Source organism: Anarhichas minor, unplaced genomic scaffold, assembly GCF_050575085.1.
Source record: "Anarhichas minor isolate MPS153535 unplaced genomic scaffold, ASM5057508v1 ptg000054l, whole genome shotgun sequence".
NCBI lineage: Eukaryota > Metazoa > Chordata > Actinopteri > Perciformes > Anarhichadidae > Anarhichas > Anarhichas minor.
Genome location: NW_027466500.1, coordinates 2,507,817 through 2,525,829, shown reverse-complemented (window position 1 = coordinate 2,525,829; position 18,013 = coordinate 2,507,817). Strand labels below are relative to the sequence as shown.

Genomic DNA, 18,013 nt, shown 5'->3' with positions numbered 1-18,013 from the left:
AACATGATTAATGAATGTATGTAGATATCCATGTAATGTTGAGCAACATTCAATGTTTACATGCTGTAGTTCTCTGTGGCAAATTAATTCTTGATACAGAATTAGAAAATACATATTGGCCACTGCACTCATTTGACTTTAACCAACAAATAGTTGGCATGTTTGCTTTAACTAGAAAATGTACAGTGCAGCGTTTCAGCTTAGATATTGATTTACAAGAGTTAATGAGGCTCAATGTCCTGAAACCTTCTTGTATGTGTACCGCCTACATTACCTCATTTTGGACTATAATGAGCTTTTATAGATTAACTACCCGTGTGTGTTTTAAATCATTTTCACCATGCATTTCAGCATACACATAACTGAAGTATTGATTTACAACAACTAGTGAGACCTTGATTTCTTTAAGACTTTGTTTTGTGACTGGCTGCTTAAGTCATATCAATGCATCGATATGTCTAGGACAGGCTTAAGTCGTCTCAAACAAGATGATGGAGAAGTCGGGACGTTAATTCTTTATTTGAAGCAGTATTCACATACAAACTCATGCACGGCTTTTAGTCAATTACCACAGACTTCCACCAAGACATGAGCTTTAATTGCATCATTCTCTGGGAGAGTATGAACTAATGGCATATTAATTTCTATGGCACCCCCCCTAATGGTTGATGTGATGTGGCTTACTGCAGTTATCTCTGCCTGGTACGCATTTAAAGGGGTAGGAATGTGCCTGGTTGTATCTGTAAGCTCTCAAATATATCCCCATTCTCAAATTTGTCTTAGATTTTCTTTTCTTCTTCCTGTAATTTTTAATTATCTTTTTTTCTGTTTCCCTGCCTTTCAATCCATCACCCAAGAGAAACTGTACATGGAGCTGACAATCACCTTGAAATACAAATAACACAGCCTTGTTGAAAAGGCTAACAAAAAAATTAAATTACTAGTTATGCCGAACTATTCTTTCTCGCAGACGTTGGCCTCCAGAGCTCCTCTCATGTACAGAAAAAAGATAACACGAAAACTCTGAACGAACATTAATAGTTCACCTTTCTCTTAGATCCTAAGAGAGCCTTTTAAATAACATGTAAATAACAGCAAATGACCTTTCCACAATTCTTACTGGTATCTACAAGGGTAGGAGATTTAAAGGAAATTGTAAAGCTAGTTTGTTTCCATTAACCTCTGATTTGCTTTCTGATGGGCTCCTTACATGCCTGATAGCATTTATTTGTATTAATTCAATCACGTGAAAGGACAGACAAACACATTGATAATCAGAAGGGAATTCTATTCTATTTCTTTATCTTTTCTGGTTGTTTTTTTTTACCATCTGCAACAGTTATGAATCATTCTCCTTTTGTAGCAGCTGCTGGTGAATTCTGAACTCCCACCTTACTACACAGCTATGAAATACTATATACTGTTTCCTGCACTCTGAAGTCCTGTTAGTCTGATCAGATGCAGTCCAGCTGTATCACAAAATCCTGCAGGGTAATAACGGCTTTCCATGTTACCTCTTGCCCCTCTATGCACCGGCAGTCCCTGCGGACAGTTGCTACTGTTCAGCTGCCTGGTCATGACTGAGTTGTGACATTCATTTTAACCAGGTCATCTTGAGGCTGACTGCTGCCCACCCCATCAGCGCCCCCGGGGCTCCTGCCATAGTCAGCGAAGTCTCACATTTCATTCAACTCTCACGACAAAGTGGTTATGCTAATCTGCCACCAGCGGCAACGTGCGGCACGATGAATGTAGCTGTCGAGCTAAAAATGTGATAAAAGCACAGAGTGAGATGGATAGAGACGGAAAAGGAGGATGATGATGATGAGTGAGTATAACCACAAGTCGGAAAACAATAAGGTGTAACAGTTTAACAGATAAACAAAAAGGAATAAAACTGTTCTTTTCAACAAGGATGGCAGGCATTACAGTAGAAAGACAATGTTACATGAAGTAACTAATACAGGTATTAGTTTGAAGGCACACATGGAGGTACTCAGTTTAGTCCACAATTTAAAATCACACTTAAGCATAAAGCATAAAGTTGCAGGATGCATCAGAGGCTGAGATATCCTGACCTTTATTACTTAGTATAGGCCAAACTCCAAAATCACAGTTTTCCCCCATTTTGCATCCCAATAGCAGTTTTATTAGACCTTCCCTGACATCCCCGGTTTGTCATTTTCTCAGACTTCATCCAGACCCACGGAATACATTATAAAACATTATAAATATGTAAAATCAATGAAAGCAAAGTGTTTGAGTTGAACTTTTCTCTCTGCAAACTTGTCTTCAGTTGCAAACATTTCAGTTTGAGACTGACGATATTGCTTTTTAAAACCAAAGGAGTGGGTTTGAGTGGCACACAGTTCATGAGCCCTCAGGGTTACAAAACTTACTCAACACACAAATGACCAACATAATGTTTAAAAAAAAAAAAAGAAGAGAAAAATAGCTTTTAAATTTAGTGTAAGAAGTGCAGCTTGATGTGAGCAGGAGGTCATGGGGACGACAGGAGGGCGTGGGGACGACAGGCGGGCATGCGTCTCCCTAAACAAAACCAGGGTGCAGCAGCTGCCAGCAACCCAGAAGGTTGTCTGCCTCTGACACTGTCTAGTGGACTCAGATGGATTGCACATTCTGGGAGAATTTGTTGTTGTTTTTTTTCTATTCAAAGGCGGGGCGGTGACACCTCAGAATGTTTGATGGATTAGGTCGCTGTGTCTGCTGTGACAGACAGAGTCGTGGAGGACAGTCAATATATGACTGATGTCTTGGGTAACTGCCCGTCAAGCAACTGAGATGGAAACCCTTTTTTTCTGACGCAATCGCCGGCATACCAGACTTTGTAAAAGGAAGGTGGATTACCAAAGAGGCCTCTTATAAAAAAAAAAATATATATATATATATATATATATATATATATATTCCAATTAGCTTATTGATTACTCACAGTACTGTATAGCATCGCATTTATCAAACCCTGGATTCGCCGTTCAGATTCTTTGTACCATTAACTACAATGAGAATCTATGCAGAAACCCAATTCAGATGTCAAGAAATGATGTACTAACCCACAAATGGTGACCACAGGAGACGTCCTGCTTCATGGTCATAAATCTAAAGGACCCCAGACAGGCGACTCCCTCCACTAACCACCTTATCTAAATGTTACCGCAGTTTCAGCCATTTTATGTCAAATCACACACAGCATGTCTCATTGAATAGGACTCACTGCACCGCCAGGCTGAGATGTTCCGTTCCATCATGGCAATACAACCCCCAAAACCAACTCGCATATAGATTTAAACACTGCACTACACCGCATGAACAATGAGCTGGGTAATGGGAAGTTTACATAGTTGCACTGTACTTTGAAAATAACCACATTCATTTATTAATTCATGAAATTCCACCTGATGTTGCATTTGGTATGTCTTGTTCCAATTAAGCAGAAATCTAATCTTAAGTGCTAACACAATCACACAGCTATCCACGTAGGTTAAAGTCAATGTTTCTGCACTCCAGCTGGATTAATGACATTTTTGCCTCGAAATAAACCGGCCGGCATAGAGTTGGTTGGTGCAGCTAATGTTATCTTGATGCAGATCAGATGGTGGAGTGCAATTTGGCATGAAATTGCGTTGCATATCCGCCTGCTCAGGCCACATGTTATTGCAAATGGTCCTTCCTTTGTTTCAGTTAAATTTAAATTCCTTCCCGTTCAAGAGATTATGACCAGCGAGTGGCCAGTCTACTACCTTTCTTTTTCAGTATTTTAAGTAGTGGTGATATGCACTAGAGGATGCACATACATATGATTAACTGAATGCAACTTTTCTAATTCATTGATAATTAATTGGAAACAAGTAGCAGTGACTGAAACACATTTCTACTTTACTACATGCTACTGTAGTCGTTAACAAAACAACCTCACGTCAATGCAAACAGACAGGAACTCAATCTCCTGAGATTCCTCCAATTTATTGAAATTGTTTCATCCCCATCCAACCTCTTTACATCCACATCTGCGTACAAAAGCTCTACAATTCCAGCGGCCACAGGTTGCACTAGTGTTTACATTTCAAGCAATTCAAAAGCCATGAACTTGTGGTGTGCTACAGTTGACAATGATACACGCACCATTGGATATTTTATGAAAAATAACTACTTTGAGTGGCTGGTTAAGTAACATAGTGCCACTAAATCAGCTGTTTTTTTACTAGCAGTGCTTGAGAGTATTATTAATGAAGCCAATAAAACCCTAGCTGATTTATCATTAGCATAACACAGTAGTTTGAGGATCAAAAAAATTAGCCGCTGCTAATGCAGGTCTGTGTGGTTACACAGTAACCTGAGTTAATGTTTCCTACAGTGACGTGCACAGTACATTACAAGGCAAACATACGTATAATTGCAGATAATTATGCTAGAAAAGACATCCTGCAAAAAGGTCAATGTCGTTATGTACATGTAAGCACTATAGATCTGGTTTATTGTAAAACTCAAGCCTCTGTACATGTGATAAATACTAAATGCAAATCAGTGATGGCTGTACTTTTTATTATACGATATCATTTGCAGAGTTATCATTCTATGGTTTGATGTTCAAGAGGAAAGCTTCAATTTCATATAAGCGTTGATGTATTGGATATTACAACACAGATAACTTAAGTCAGAGTATCACAACTCAGCAGAGTGCCTTGTGTTATTTGAGGTTTTAATGTCTTTTTTCTTTCTCCATTGCAAAAGGACAATAGGACACCAATTATCCGGTTCTATCAACTGGATAATAAAGTCATCTTGAGGTCATTTTCTTCCCAACTAATTACATTTTTCTCAACACTGAAAGCACATAAAGAAGACTCACTTGAGTTTTGTACAGCTCAAATTATTGTCATACACACTGTGCTTTGCGCTTCTTCCTTGAGTCCCATTACTTCTCAATTTAGTTGCCTGCAGATTCAGAAAGCCCCTCAACTTCTAATTAAATCTTTGTCATGATTACCGGCAATTTTTTTCAATTTATTTCTTGTGAATGATTAATGACAGTGACTGAGCAGCACAAAGAGGATAATCTGTCATCTGAACTTGATTTGTGAATGCATTGTGGCCGCGCTGCATCGTATTCACTCAGAAATTTGAGCTGGTTACCTCCAAGGTGCTTGACCCCTAAACTGATTCTGTGATAACTCTATGTATTAAAAGCAGTTTATGACGTTATATGCTTGTGACCAGACAGTTAGGAAGTAATATCGTGATTCAATGTGCTGTCATAAATCACATACAGTAGACCATTTAGATTGATAATGCCTCTCTGGAGTTTCTAAAATCCATGGGCTGACCATTGTAGTCAGAGGCCTTAATGTATCAGTCCTTTGTATTCTTTTTAAATACTAGTTTTGGGTGAATATTGTACAAGTGAAATATATCACGTCGTCTGTACTTTCGCCTCAAACAGAGTTAAAATGGCACGTCAGCCGTGTCCCATTGGTCAGTGTCATTGCCGGGTCAGGTTATGACATAAATGTCACCCGTGATGGTGACAGAACACTTTGACTGGGTGGCACTGGTAGTTATTAGCTTGGACGTGAGGGTTCGACTCCGTGAACCATGCGGCATAATTTATCTGATTAATGTGTCACGGCAACTTATGAATATTCATAATTTCCACCTGACTGAGTCAGAAAAAGATTCAGAGGATGAAACTAAATTAGCTAGAATTACCTGAGGAGTGTTTTACTAACGCTGTACACAGATGAAAGATCTGGGAATACTGGCTCTGGTTGAAATAATTCATATAATCAATTTGGTTTGCTTGCCATTAAGCGGTTTTGCATTGAAAATAGAAACATGGAAATGACATGAGATATATGCACATGACAAAAAGGCAGAAAAAGGAACGCGGTTGAAAAGTTAAACCCTTATTTTGTACAAATAATGTGAAAAATCAGTCGGCTGAAATAAGGTAAACACACAAAGTAAGAAGCCAGAAGATATCAACAGTGAGGGAGGACAGAGAGCAGCAGTAACAACAGAGGGCGATGCAAAACGGAGAGATCAAAACATCTGATAAGGAAAACAGATAGGAAGCATGGATTCAAGCTTGTGTGGTTAAGGAATATATCAACCCAGAGCTCCTTAAGTTTTGACCCGACAGTAACCTCACGGCTTTATCGTCAGATAGTGTATGAACCCAGCGTTTCCCAGGAGACCGACTGTCTGCCTCAGCATTGACCGTTGTCCCGCTCTGGAGACAAGCAAGTCGCTCAATGTCTCATGAATATTGATCTGACCCTCCACAGTGTAGATCTCCACCGACACTCCACACACGCATCCCCTCACAGAAGAGGGCCAAGGGTCACCGGCACCATTATTGTGAAGGATATACTTGAAATGTTCATTAATTTGTCAATCTGATGTGAATAACAAAATAAGCGGGTTTCCTAGATGATGAATAATATCTTGAAAATGACATGTGACGTTAGCAGTTGATCAAAATGTTCTCTGTGACTTTCGGGTGGTTTTTGAATAGGGTTAACTATAAAATAAACCGATGTTTGGACAGAAATGATATGTGAATTAGGCTTTTGGTTGTTAATACAGTATACACTGGATTTATGTCCTACAAACGACAAGTTGATATTTCTGTCCCTAGCCTCTAACAGTATTCTCCATTTTACTTGTTGGAACTACGTCACTTAATCTCGTGTCTAATTGCTCTGTAGCCCCCAAATGTGTCATCTGACATTTCAATTGCTTAAGAAGCAGGCACAGCCAACGCAAACCCCTCTGAGGTGTTGTTTCTAATCCACATTTCCACTCAGAAAAACTGCTTTTCAAAAAATTCACTTTTTGTGTCACGATTCCCCACTGTGCAAAAAATCTCATTAAGATCAAAGGGAAATATTTGCTGAACTAAAGTCCTCATGTTGTCTTCATATTCAGGAGGTGAGTGACGCGGACATCATGGAGCTGGTTCACAGCTCTCTGGGGAGGATGACCATCATTCGTCAGATCTTCCCATTGTGGAGAGACACCAATGTTCGCTGTATGAGGAACAATCATCGCATCTCCTCCCTGCTCTGTGACCCGCAGGAAGGCTATCTGCAGTCCCTGGAGGTAAAAAAAAAAAAAAATCGATTAAAGATTTACTATTGAAGCTCCTGAAATACAGTCAGTTAGATCACATCATCATGTCAGCTATGGCTTCACAATCCTATTTGTTTTGTTTTATCAAAAGAAAATCTTAAGAATTATTTTCAGAGGACTGGAAGTAGCATTAAAATATGAAAAATATGCATTAAAAAAATATAGATGGGAATAGGCCATTGACATGTGGCAGATATTTTTCATTAAAGTAACTGCAGTGATTTATGAAAAAAGAACTGTAATATAATAAATTGCACCTCACAATCTTTTGAATATGGATAATCTCTTATTATGTTGTCCCCGGCCTAACCCTATGCCCAATCATATTGAGAACTGTTGACAAAAAAATCCTGCTAAATAACAAGTAAACACAAACAGGATCAAAAGCAGCCTCTTTGCCAGAGGTTAGTTAGTGATTTATTCTGTTATGCGCATACAAATGCCCGGCCCACATGAACTCAAGAGACACTAAAAATACCTTTTGCAGGGCTGAAATATGTATCTATATGAACATACTGTTACTTCTTCATTTCATATTTCAAATAAAGAACGTTGTCTTCCAGGCTCTACAAATAAAATCTGCCACAAAAATGTTCCTTCCCCAAAACACATTTTATAATCCTCTGAACAGAAAAACACATCAGGAATGAAGAGCATTTTTAAGTTACAGCCCTTAAACGTTGTTCTAAGTAATAAAACATGAAGGTCATAGTAATTGCTAGTTTATGTTGTGACACAATACAACATGCTCTGGGTGCAGACGGGGAAAAACATGCACTGTTTTAACTGCGACCAATTTATTTTGAATTCAATCTGTTTTTTTGTACTTACAATTTCAAGAAAAAGTATCAAGACATACAAAGGAAATTCTCAAACCTCTCTAAATTCTCCACTGTCCATGCAAATGCACAGTATGTTAGAAACAGTCACAGATTCACCAACAGAAGCTGTTTTCAATGGCTAATGTACAACATGGAAGCAGGATGATGAATTAGGTGTATTGAGTATTTGACCAATGGCAAGGTCGTATTTTTCTTGTTATTTGTTTCCCGTTTGTTGCGAGTATTTATAGGACAGCGATGTTGTGCTTCAGCAACAACCGCCGTGTTTCATCCACTTTCTCCAGCAGCCAACAGGATGGACGCTTGTTATCAGCCGGAGTGGCAGAACCGTAAAACAAGCTAAATGTGTTATTGTTGTTTTTGTGATCTGTGTACAGCACATGTGCTCTAATGGATTATGAACATCATTCCTGCTTGATCACATGTTTTTCACATTTTCAGACTTTACAGCATGCAGCCATGGTGTAGGACGGTATAGAGAAGCATCTGCCAAGTGCCACATGAATATAAATATTAACTGATTATGTATGGAACTGAATATAGATTAAATTCCCCAGATAAGGCAATTACAAGGGACATGATTGTCCATGAATATAAATGACTTGAGCTCAGTGGGACTGGGAAATAACTGGCAAAACAGAGTAATATATAGTTTGAATCTAAGTAAAAGCTTGTTTTTCCATTAATGTGCAAATCTATTTAAAACTGCACATATCCAAATTGTAGAAAGCCTAAAAACAACGTATTATTTGTTAATAAATTACTGAGCAAGCTTAACAAAGGCTTTCATTGTGGAAAGTTACTCTACCCTCTTAAAGAGATTACATTATGCTGTCTGTGATTTGTACTAAGAACTGGTTAACCAGGAACCGAAGCTGAGGTAAATTCTGTATGCCACTGAGAGCCAATAAAGGAAGATATGCCCTTTAGCACAATTACAGCTTTGTAATGTATCTACTATTGCACAATGCCATTTTACTTTACTACCTTACTCACCCTGCCACCTGCTATAGTGAGTCAAGAGTGCCTCCTTACGCCTCTTAAACTTTTATTTTGCTTAATCCATCTGGAGTGTTATAGCCGAGTTCTAATGAAACGTTCATGTTCCTTTTTTTAGCCATACTCCGGACAGATGGCAAAAACCATGTGGCGTGTGCACCCACAGTTTTCAATAATTCACATGAAAGAGGGTTAAATATCGGGTGATGGCATTGCGAGCATTCATCAGAATAGTTACACTGAGGAGATTGCGATGCCTTTCCTGCTCTAATCCCTGTCACAGGCACCCAGCTGCGGTCTAACCTTAGATACCCAGAGCTACTGCATTGCGTTACATGTGGACTTTGCTCCTGACTGAGTGACCTTAAGGCAAGTCAACTTGACTTGTGTGATGTCCTACCACTGAGAGGCTTGGACTGAAGTCTAAAGGTGTCATGAACTGAATGCCTGGAGTGGCATCAAGTATTGCTTCCATGGATCTTCTGTTGTGGGAGAATTTGACTTGACTTGACCCAGAGGACCTATCAAATCCACTGTCACACTAAGACAGGAGGGGTAGATATGTATACTGACAGGGTGCACTGAAGTCAGAGGGAGACAGTTGGGCTGATGGCAGCTCTGAAATTCATTTGACGGAGGATGATTGAACCAGAAATCATTTTAGTTTTGCCGCTCTCTTGATTTCAGATTACACCTTTGACTCCTGCTGTATCAGTACAACCCTCTGATTGTTCAGCAAATCGACCTCGGTGCTTGACCAGAATGTTTCCTGCAAGTGCAAACATGTGGACATTCAAAAGAGGTTGCCGATGACTTCTCTTTGCTATCTTTTAACGTGAATGAGAAAGGAACTGTCTCCATCTCGACACCAAAAGACAACCGTAACATTGACAGACAACATTAAAAAAACGGCTGAAGACAAGCTTTTATCCCCCACTGACAATTTTTTTTTGTATTTCACCATCATAATGACAGCCGGCATGTCGGGACCACAAACACTAGAGACGGTTGTATTACACGTTTTGTTTGGTTCGGTATAAAAAAGCGTAATGAGGGGTCTTCTTTAGCAGTATTGCATGATCTCTGTATGAAAAAGGGATTATGATATGAGAGGTCCTCACAGGTGTCACTGCTTCACTCATAAGGGTTCACCATGGGGCTGAGTTATATTTCTTGGAGCCCAAAAAAATAATATTGCTTTTTTTTTTATTGTATCCAGAGTTTGCGTTTGGTTCTATGTATTGAAATTGCTTGTTTTTGACTCCAACAGGTGTCCAATCTCTACCTGTATGACAGTGTTTTGATGCTAGCCAACGCCTTCTACAGAAAACTGGAGGACAGGAAGTGGCACAGTATGGCCAGCCTTAACTGCATGAGGAAGTCCACTAAGCCATGGAATGGAGGATGGTCTATGTTGGACACCATCCAAAAGGTAATTGAGTTGGAACCACTTTTTTCTTGCTTAACAAAGCTGCTGCTTTATAAGTGCTGTTTTGTAAGAAATGGTGAACGATAGCTTCTGCAAAGTTAATGATTAAATTGATAGGTATGTTAAAAAAAAAAAGATTTATTCAGTCAAATACTCCAGTGAACTGCTATGATCCCTTGCTTGTGTATAACCCTCTCCGTTTTCTCAATGAAATAAGGCTGCATCCTATAAAGTGCCTTGGTTTCATCCATCTCATTCCGATAATGGAATTTTTCATTGTTGCAAAGTCATGCTGCTTTAATCTCAAGTGTGACATACAGCGGGGCATGAGGAATAACAAAGAAGGGATGCTCTTGTCATATTGTTGTTGACGTCATTCGATTCGAACATCAACTAGATTCAATTTATTTGTTTCCCGCACATTTCAAACCTAATTAAAAAATGTACCAGAATTTGTCATGAAAGGTGGTTTTACCTCACCGACAAAACACAATTAGTCTGAATCCAATGGTATAAGTGATGGTGAACAACTGTAAAAACTTACTCTTGATGATTATATACGGATTATAATATATACATGATCTATAAGTGTCACAGTTTACATTTGTTCCCCGACATAGTATGCTTTATACCGACGGAAGTTAATTCAATCAATGCAAACATTTAATTATACTAAATTATGATGATACATTTCATGTACAAAGGAGTTCAGTGCATGTACTAATTAATGCTCGCAGGCTATTTATCTTCGCCTACACCTTACGGGACAGAAACACAAATGCAATTAAACACCGACATCACTGCTACTGTCTTTGTGACATCTTAAACAGTAACTTCTGCCTGTTGTTGCTACAGGGACGGATCAGTGGCCTGACAGGAATGATGGACTTCCGCACTGAAGGCTCTAATTCCCATGTGCAATTTGAGATTCTTGGAACCAGCTACAGTGAGACATTTGGGAAAGATGTGAAACGGGTCAGTCCAAAATATAATTTATATTATATGTACACACACACATATATATACTGTATATAAGTGTCTGTAAAGGAAAAATATCAGATCGATATGATAGTCATACTTATTTTTCTTACCTTAGCCTCCAGTAGCTCCTTAGGGTATGTCAGCAATAACTGTGTAGCTGTGCTATTAGTTAGCGTACTGGATTGTAATCTACAGTCGTATTCCTTTCTCATTTCACAAAGTTAGGCAACTGTGCCAGTTATATACTGTATGCATTAGACCACAAACGATTCGATTCGAGCTTCTGAACTGAACTTCATTTTTCTTGGTAGATGCAATTTTCCTCTGACTTACATAACTGTCCATTCTGTATGTGTTGAGGAAACAGCAGGTACTGTGAAACCACTGATGAAAATAGCTTTTCTAAGAAATTGTCACAATGCGACCACTTACTGCGTGAGGAGAGAAATAACAGTGAAATTAAACCATTTCTCATTTTCTAAAATCCCACCTGCAAACCTCTTAAGGACTGGAATTGAGTACCTACACTTAAGAACTGGTGTCGTGCAGGGTTTTAGTTCATCTCTAATAGCGTATTATGCAAGCTGTGGCTGATTTACTACCAGGGAGGTAAAAAAGACCTGCAGGACACCTGTCCTCGAGCATCAGAATTAAGTACCACTTCCAATAGAAATCATAGGGGTCCATTAGAGTGCCTGATAGGAAAAAATATTGAAAGGCATCCAACCGTCCATTGTTTTTGCTTGTAATATTTTTTCATAGACCACTGGTTCTTAATCCTTATGTTCAAGATCTTGCATTTCTTTCTTTCCTGGATGTCCGGTGAATGCAATAAATGAACTAGATTGGAATCAGCCTTACTCTGATCTCTGAGAACCCTTGGTTGCTGTGCGTAACATTTGGCAGAGAGCTGTCAGGTGTCAGGTTGCCCTCTAGTGGAGATCCTGAATTAACCAGATCAGTCTGCTATGATCTTCCATTTCACCACACCGACACATCCCAGCTTGGATGATCTGACATTTAGAATAAATAAACTTTACAACCGAGTGTGTTTGTTTTTGCAAAAACAAAACATAGCACTTCCACTTCACCTTTGACTTTTGTCAGAGTATGTTTCATCTGTGGTTGCGGGTTGAGCATAGACATTTAAAAAATAACGAGCAGGCTGTATGAACTGATCATGACTGAGAAACTGGTCTGTTCTTTGAGTGTTGCAGTGAAAGATGGAGAGCATTATTTGTGGACTCTTCTCTTAGCTGTAATTTGTTTATCGCTGTGGATGTCCTGATTCAGTCAGGGACTTCTTGCAGAATGAAGAGGAATTGAGTTTCTTGGCAATCTATGTAGAGCAGGACTGACCAGAAGCGGTAATGAAGATTTAATCACCACTCGGCCAAACTGAAATCATGAAGCCAATTCATCATAATGTGGCCATTAGGGTTAGCTGGGAAGAGACGCACTGTTTACACACACGCACAGGAACATACATACACTTTCATGAACACCAGCAGAGTCACACATTTAGACACAGAGAGCCACACACAAACAGCGGAGCCCCAGAGCACATTAACACACTAACATGTATTGCTTTGGATCTCAGACACTAAGAGCATGCAGCCAGGCAAACAGACAACAGAGGCCAGGGAGCACACTAATATGTGGGCGCTTGTATCTCAAAATTATTAGAGGAAAAGAGGACAGCAAGGCCAGATAATGGGATGACAAATGCATTCAGTGCAGCTGTTCATTACCTGGCATGTGTGTATATATATATATATATATATATATATATATATATATATATATATATTTACACTTGACAGAACCATATACTGTGAAAACACAGGCACAATGCAGTCATCTACAGCTCCTCTCTGTTCTCTATAATAGGATGTTTATATATACATTGCTTACGTTGTGTAAAAATGATGTCCATCAAGAAAGGCCACCTCTGCAACGTACTATACTATCATGTTGTCAGGTCTATGTGTTTCTTTGAGTGCAGTGTAACAGTGATTTAATATTGTCACCCTCCCCCCCTACTCACATCCACCTCTCAGAGCCCAGCTCATTTTGTCCCCCTCTCGTCGCTCTTTTATCTTTTCCTCTCATCTCATCTCCCATCCTGTCCTCTCTGCTCCCATCTTCTCTTCTTCCCTAACCCTTTCTCCCCATTTATCAGCCCTGCTTTCCTCCCTCTCCATCATCGTTTATCTGCATTCAGTCCATTTTCTCCCCAGCCCGATAGCTCTTAGATGAGGCGTCTTTCTGGTTAGACAGTGTAATGAAGACTGAAATACTATTTCCTGGATGGCTACTGTGAGTTTTCGCCACCATCCAGTGCTGCAGCAGAGTGATCGATGCTGTTGTTGTTGTTTTGGTTTCCCAGGTTGCTCTTATTGATGTGTCAGCTCGTCTCTAAGCAGATATTGCTAATGACTTCCAGCTTACGCAAAGCTCTTCATGGAGAAAATTAAATTCACTTGTATGTAATTGTTCCTCCTAGCCAGGCATCTTGCATGCATCATGCAGTAGTTATCTCTCGAATGTGTCTGCAGTGCTGTCATTGTTACATTAATCAAAATCGCATTTTCAGTGAGATTTTTGCTATTTTATAAAAAAAACATCATCATAATGATGTTTGTCTTCTTGATGTAGGACATTGTCTCTGAAATGGCCAGCTCAAAATTCTTCTTATTATATTTTCTGGTGGCAAAGTGCGTCAAATTATAGGGTTTAATAGAGCCTATCACATGCTATATGATGTAGTTTCTAAATAGCCTAACCTGTGCTGGAAATAATATATGACCTGGCTGCCTGAGGTCTGTGCCATTAGCTTTACAAATAGAAGAAAAGAAAAACAGCCTCAAGTTTAAAAATTATGAGAAATGATTTCTGTTGTTGTGGCTCAGCCGGCTACAACACCACTGTCAGTACAATGTTTGGAATTGAAAGGAGCCTGTAATTTGTGTTGCTCACTACATGATTATTGCCATCTTTGCCCAGGTAGCCAAAATGGCCTTATCAGCAGCAGCCTGAATGTCTGGTAGCTAGATCGTTGCCATATTTAAAGAATAACATATCCCAATCAGTGCAAGTATCCATCCAGTTCTGGTTGCCAACACTGGCCCAAAGCTAGCCCAAGCACAGCTAACTGGAGCTGATTCTTACCCTAAATAAGCCCAAGTCAACTACCCCCAAAAACATAGCCAAATCTGGCAGCCGTGTATTGACCAGAACCGGCTCACATGTCTTCCTCTGGTGCCAGAACAGAGCCAAGTGTAAGGACGCTCCAATCAGGATTTTCAGGGCCGCTCACTGATTGCTGAAATCAGTATCGGCTGGTACGGATCGCAGGGTCTATTTGAAGCCTTCTATTTATGGTGTAGCATTATTAGTTGATTCAGCTGTTCTTAACAACATTGTAATATTAAAAGATGAGAAAGTATCATGAATTGACAGCTAATTATTTTTTTCATGTGTAACACGTTCCACTCTCGCTCTTAGAGACACGTTCTCTCATAATCCCTTTTTCATACAGAGATCATGCACTACTGCTAAAGAAGACCTCTCATTATGCTTTTTTACACCGAACCAAACAAAATGTGTAATACAACCGTCTCTAGTGTTTGTGGTCCCGACATGCCGGCTGTCTTGTTTGCAGAGACGTTGATTCGACAACCTCTACTGCCTGCTTAGCAGCAGAGCAACAATGTTATACAGAACAGCAAGGCAGAACAATAGCACAACAGTCCTGTCTTAAACAGGCTGTGTTAAAGGGGCTTTAGAGATGCAACTCGCAACACCGGTGATGCCATTCAAGCAGCGCAAAAATAAATTGTATGCAACATCTGATCGGCACTTGAGACCGGCCTTTATAGAGTCTGTTGGGCCAAGAGGCTGACTCTTGATTGCAATCGACCATGCGGGTTGGATGACAGGACAGATTTTTCTTATTGCCCATCACCATCCCTTCAACCAGTGATCGTTGATGTATTCGGATGTAATGGTGGAGGTCACATTGGCTCCATGTGCCACCTTGCTTGTTGCGTCTACCAGCGTCTAACAACTGCAGTTGTTCAAAGCTGATGTATTTGTGCTATTGCTCAACCCTGCATTAAATCGTCTCTAAAGCCAACAACAGATCTGCAGGGGGTTGCTAGGGCTGTTGATCCAATGAATAATTTGCCAGGCACAGAGATTTCTAGCTTTCAGGAACTCTACTCTCTGGCTCCTACAGTTTTTGAAACCTCCCCTGGCTGCTGAGATTTTCACCTGCAGGAAGATAAAGAACAGCACTGAGGCAGCAGCTCGTATTTTATGAGCCAAAATATTTTCATTACTCCATTTTACCAATTTGCACGGTCAAATAGTAATGGAATTTTTCCATATCCAATTAAACAGTGTGGGAAACAATGTTAGACTGGTCGAGTTATTATGCCACAGAAAATTAAATGAAACATGGTAACTGAATTTTAATTGTTTGCAAATTGCGTTTTCTCACAGTCTGCATTTAAAGGAAAGCATTTAAGTGGCAGAACCCACTGTTTGTAGGTTGTTCCTACTGCCACACGAGCTAAATGGATGATATTTCTCCTCGTCTTAATTTATTGTCTCTCATGTGGTCTAATCCATCATGGAATAGATGTTACCAGCCATATCATCATCCAGTTCACTTGAAATGCACAGCATCACCTAGTCACCACAATCAGAAAATCACTGTTTTATTATTAATTTTGCATCCTTCTCACTGTCGTATGTTTCTTTTTAGACTGCAACACTTTTTTGAAGCCGACAGCCACAGCTCTCTCTCTCTCTGTCTTTCTTCTGTCTTGCATGCAGCAATTAAGCATGTTGCATTAAGCAACATGCTAATACTGAGATGGTAGAGGATCACTCTGCCTGCTTTTACAGCACTGATCTAACTGCTGATACAGATACTGTCTTTTCTCCACGATAACACATTGTATTTTAAAAGCTATGTACGGGGAACTGCTTCAGTAAATACATGCGGGAATGAAGGAAAACAGCACAAATGTGATCATGGAGAGCTTTTATTGTCATGGTACAGTTTTCTTATTGTGTGTTTCTCTGAGTGATTTCCTTTAAAAAGAGGAATTAGCTGACTTCATCTCATTTACTCTCCGTTTCTTTTAATCGTAGATAGTAACCCACAATATGCAAAAACTCTTGGGAGACTCGCTGCCCAGCAACCTACCCTTAACCATTTAAGGTCAATGCCTGTCCTTAACCATCAGCAATTGTGGAGCACCATCTAGACACCTTTCTCTTTAGAATGTTACTGTTCTTTATTCTTTTACTCTCTTTTTCTGACTTATTGGTATAAAGTGAATCCTGCCTTATGTGGTTCAATGCACACTTAAAAGCCACAATCAGGCACAGTCTTGTCAATCCAGTCGGTGTTTCAGACAAAGGATTGTGGGTCAATAAGAAGATCGGTAGCATGACGCACTGCTAGGAGGGGAAAAGAAGAAGCAGAATAGCAGCAAATTGCTCAAACTGTGGTCCCGTGTTCATAATGATCCACTTTATATGGTTCCTTGAAAGAGCGCTTTCTATACAATTTTGAGGATATACTGTCGAGACAGTTGAAGCGCTTTGAATCCAGGGATAATTGACTTCCATCCCTTTGTCCTTTTCAAATGGTCATTCACATTTGCTCATCCCCATTACAGATGATTATTTTAAGATATTGAGCATCGTAACCATTACCTAAATAGCGGCCCTGTTATTATTGTGACTTTTCCAACAGGATTTTCAAAAATGTCCTTGGCTTGATATTCTCCTTTGCGCTGTAGAGTAAAAAACAAAGCATATAGTTATAGGAGGGATCAACCTAACCTCACTTACATGAGGTACAGTACACTCTTGGTGACTGATTGCTTAAAGGAAGACTATCTAAAACTTAAATCCTCAATGAGCTGACACAGCAGAGAAAAAGCTAAAAAAGCTTTTTGAGATATGGCAAGCACCAAAATATTTTTTTCTTTCATGTATCGTTAAGCATTACTTTTATATAATACTTCCATTCCCAGTAAAAATATACATCCTGTTTCAGAGTCATGTCCTTGAAAATCTGGTAATGAAAGATCACAGTGTGTCTAGTGAAGTGTTACTCGTTCATATGCAGGTGGTTTGGCTGTGCTGTATGTATTGTGTGTGTGACCTTCCCAGTGGCGTGCTGGTGTGCAAAGCTCTGTGAAGTAGAAGTATTCCTCTTTCGTGTTTTTCAGTTTACAGAGCAGAGATTGCTCCGTGTTTTCCACGGAGGACAAAGTTGCTCATGGAGAAAATAGTCCCCTGTGAAGCAGGCAATGCAGAATGACATTTTGCCTCTACACACACACACACACACACACACACACACACACACACACACACACACACAGAACATGGCTGGACACAGTCGGATACATCTGCATACACAGATGAACAAGTTGACAAGCTATTACAATTAAATAGTGCAGTATTGTACTCATTATCAAATCAACACAGCTTTCTGAGCAAAGTTCAGGGCAGCTTTGTTAATACATACTGCATAACCTTATTTACAATGAACAGCTCCATGACTAACTAATCTCCACGTTGT

General features: G+C 39.6%; 1 protein-coding gene across 4 annotated transcripts in view; it reads left to right on the top strand.

Moving 5' to 3' along the window:
• Positions 1-18,013, top strand: part of LOC142931756 (glutamate receptor ionotropic, delta-1-like) — a 185,746-nt gene that overhangs the window by 148,817 nt on the left and 18,916 nt on the right. For all 4 annotated transcript variants that reach the window (XM_076075836.1, XM_076075835.1, XM_076075833.1 and 1 more), the window contains 3 exons: positions 6,949-7,122; positions 10,264-10,425; positions 11,278-11,397. In XM_076075836.1, the coding sequence (XP_075931951.1) occupies positions 6,949-7,122; positions 10,264-10,425; positions 11,278-11,397 (456 nt within the window). The remainder of the gene's footprint in view (positions 1-6,948; positions 7,123-10,263; positions 10,426-11,277; positions 11,398-18,013) is intronic.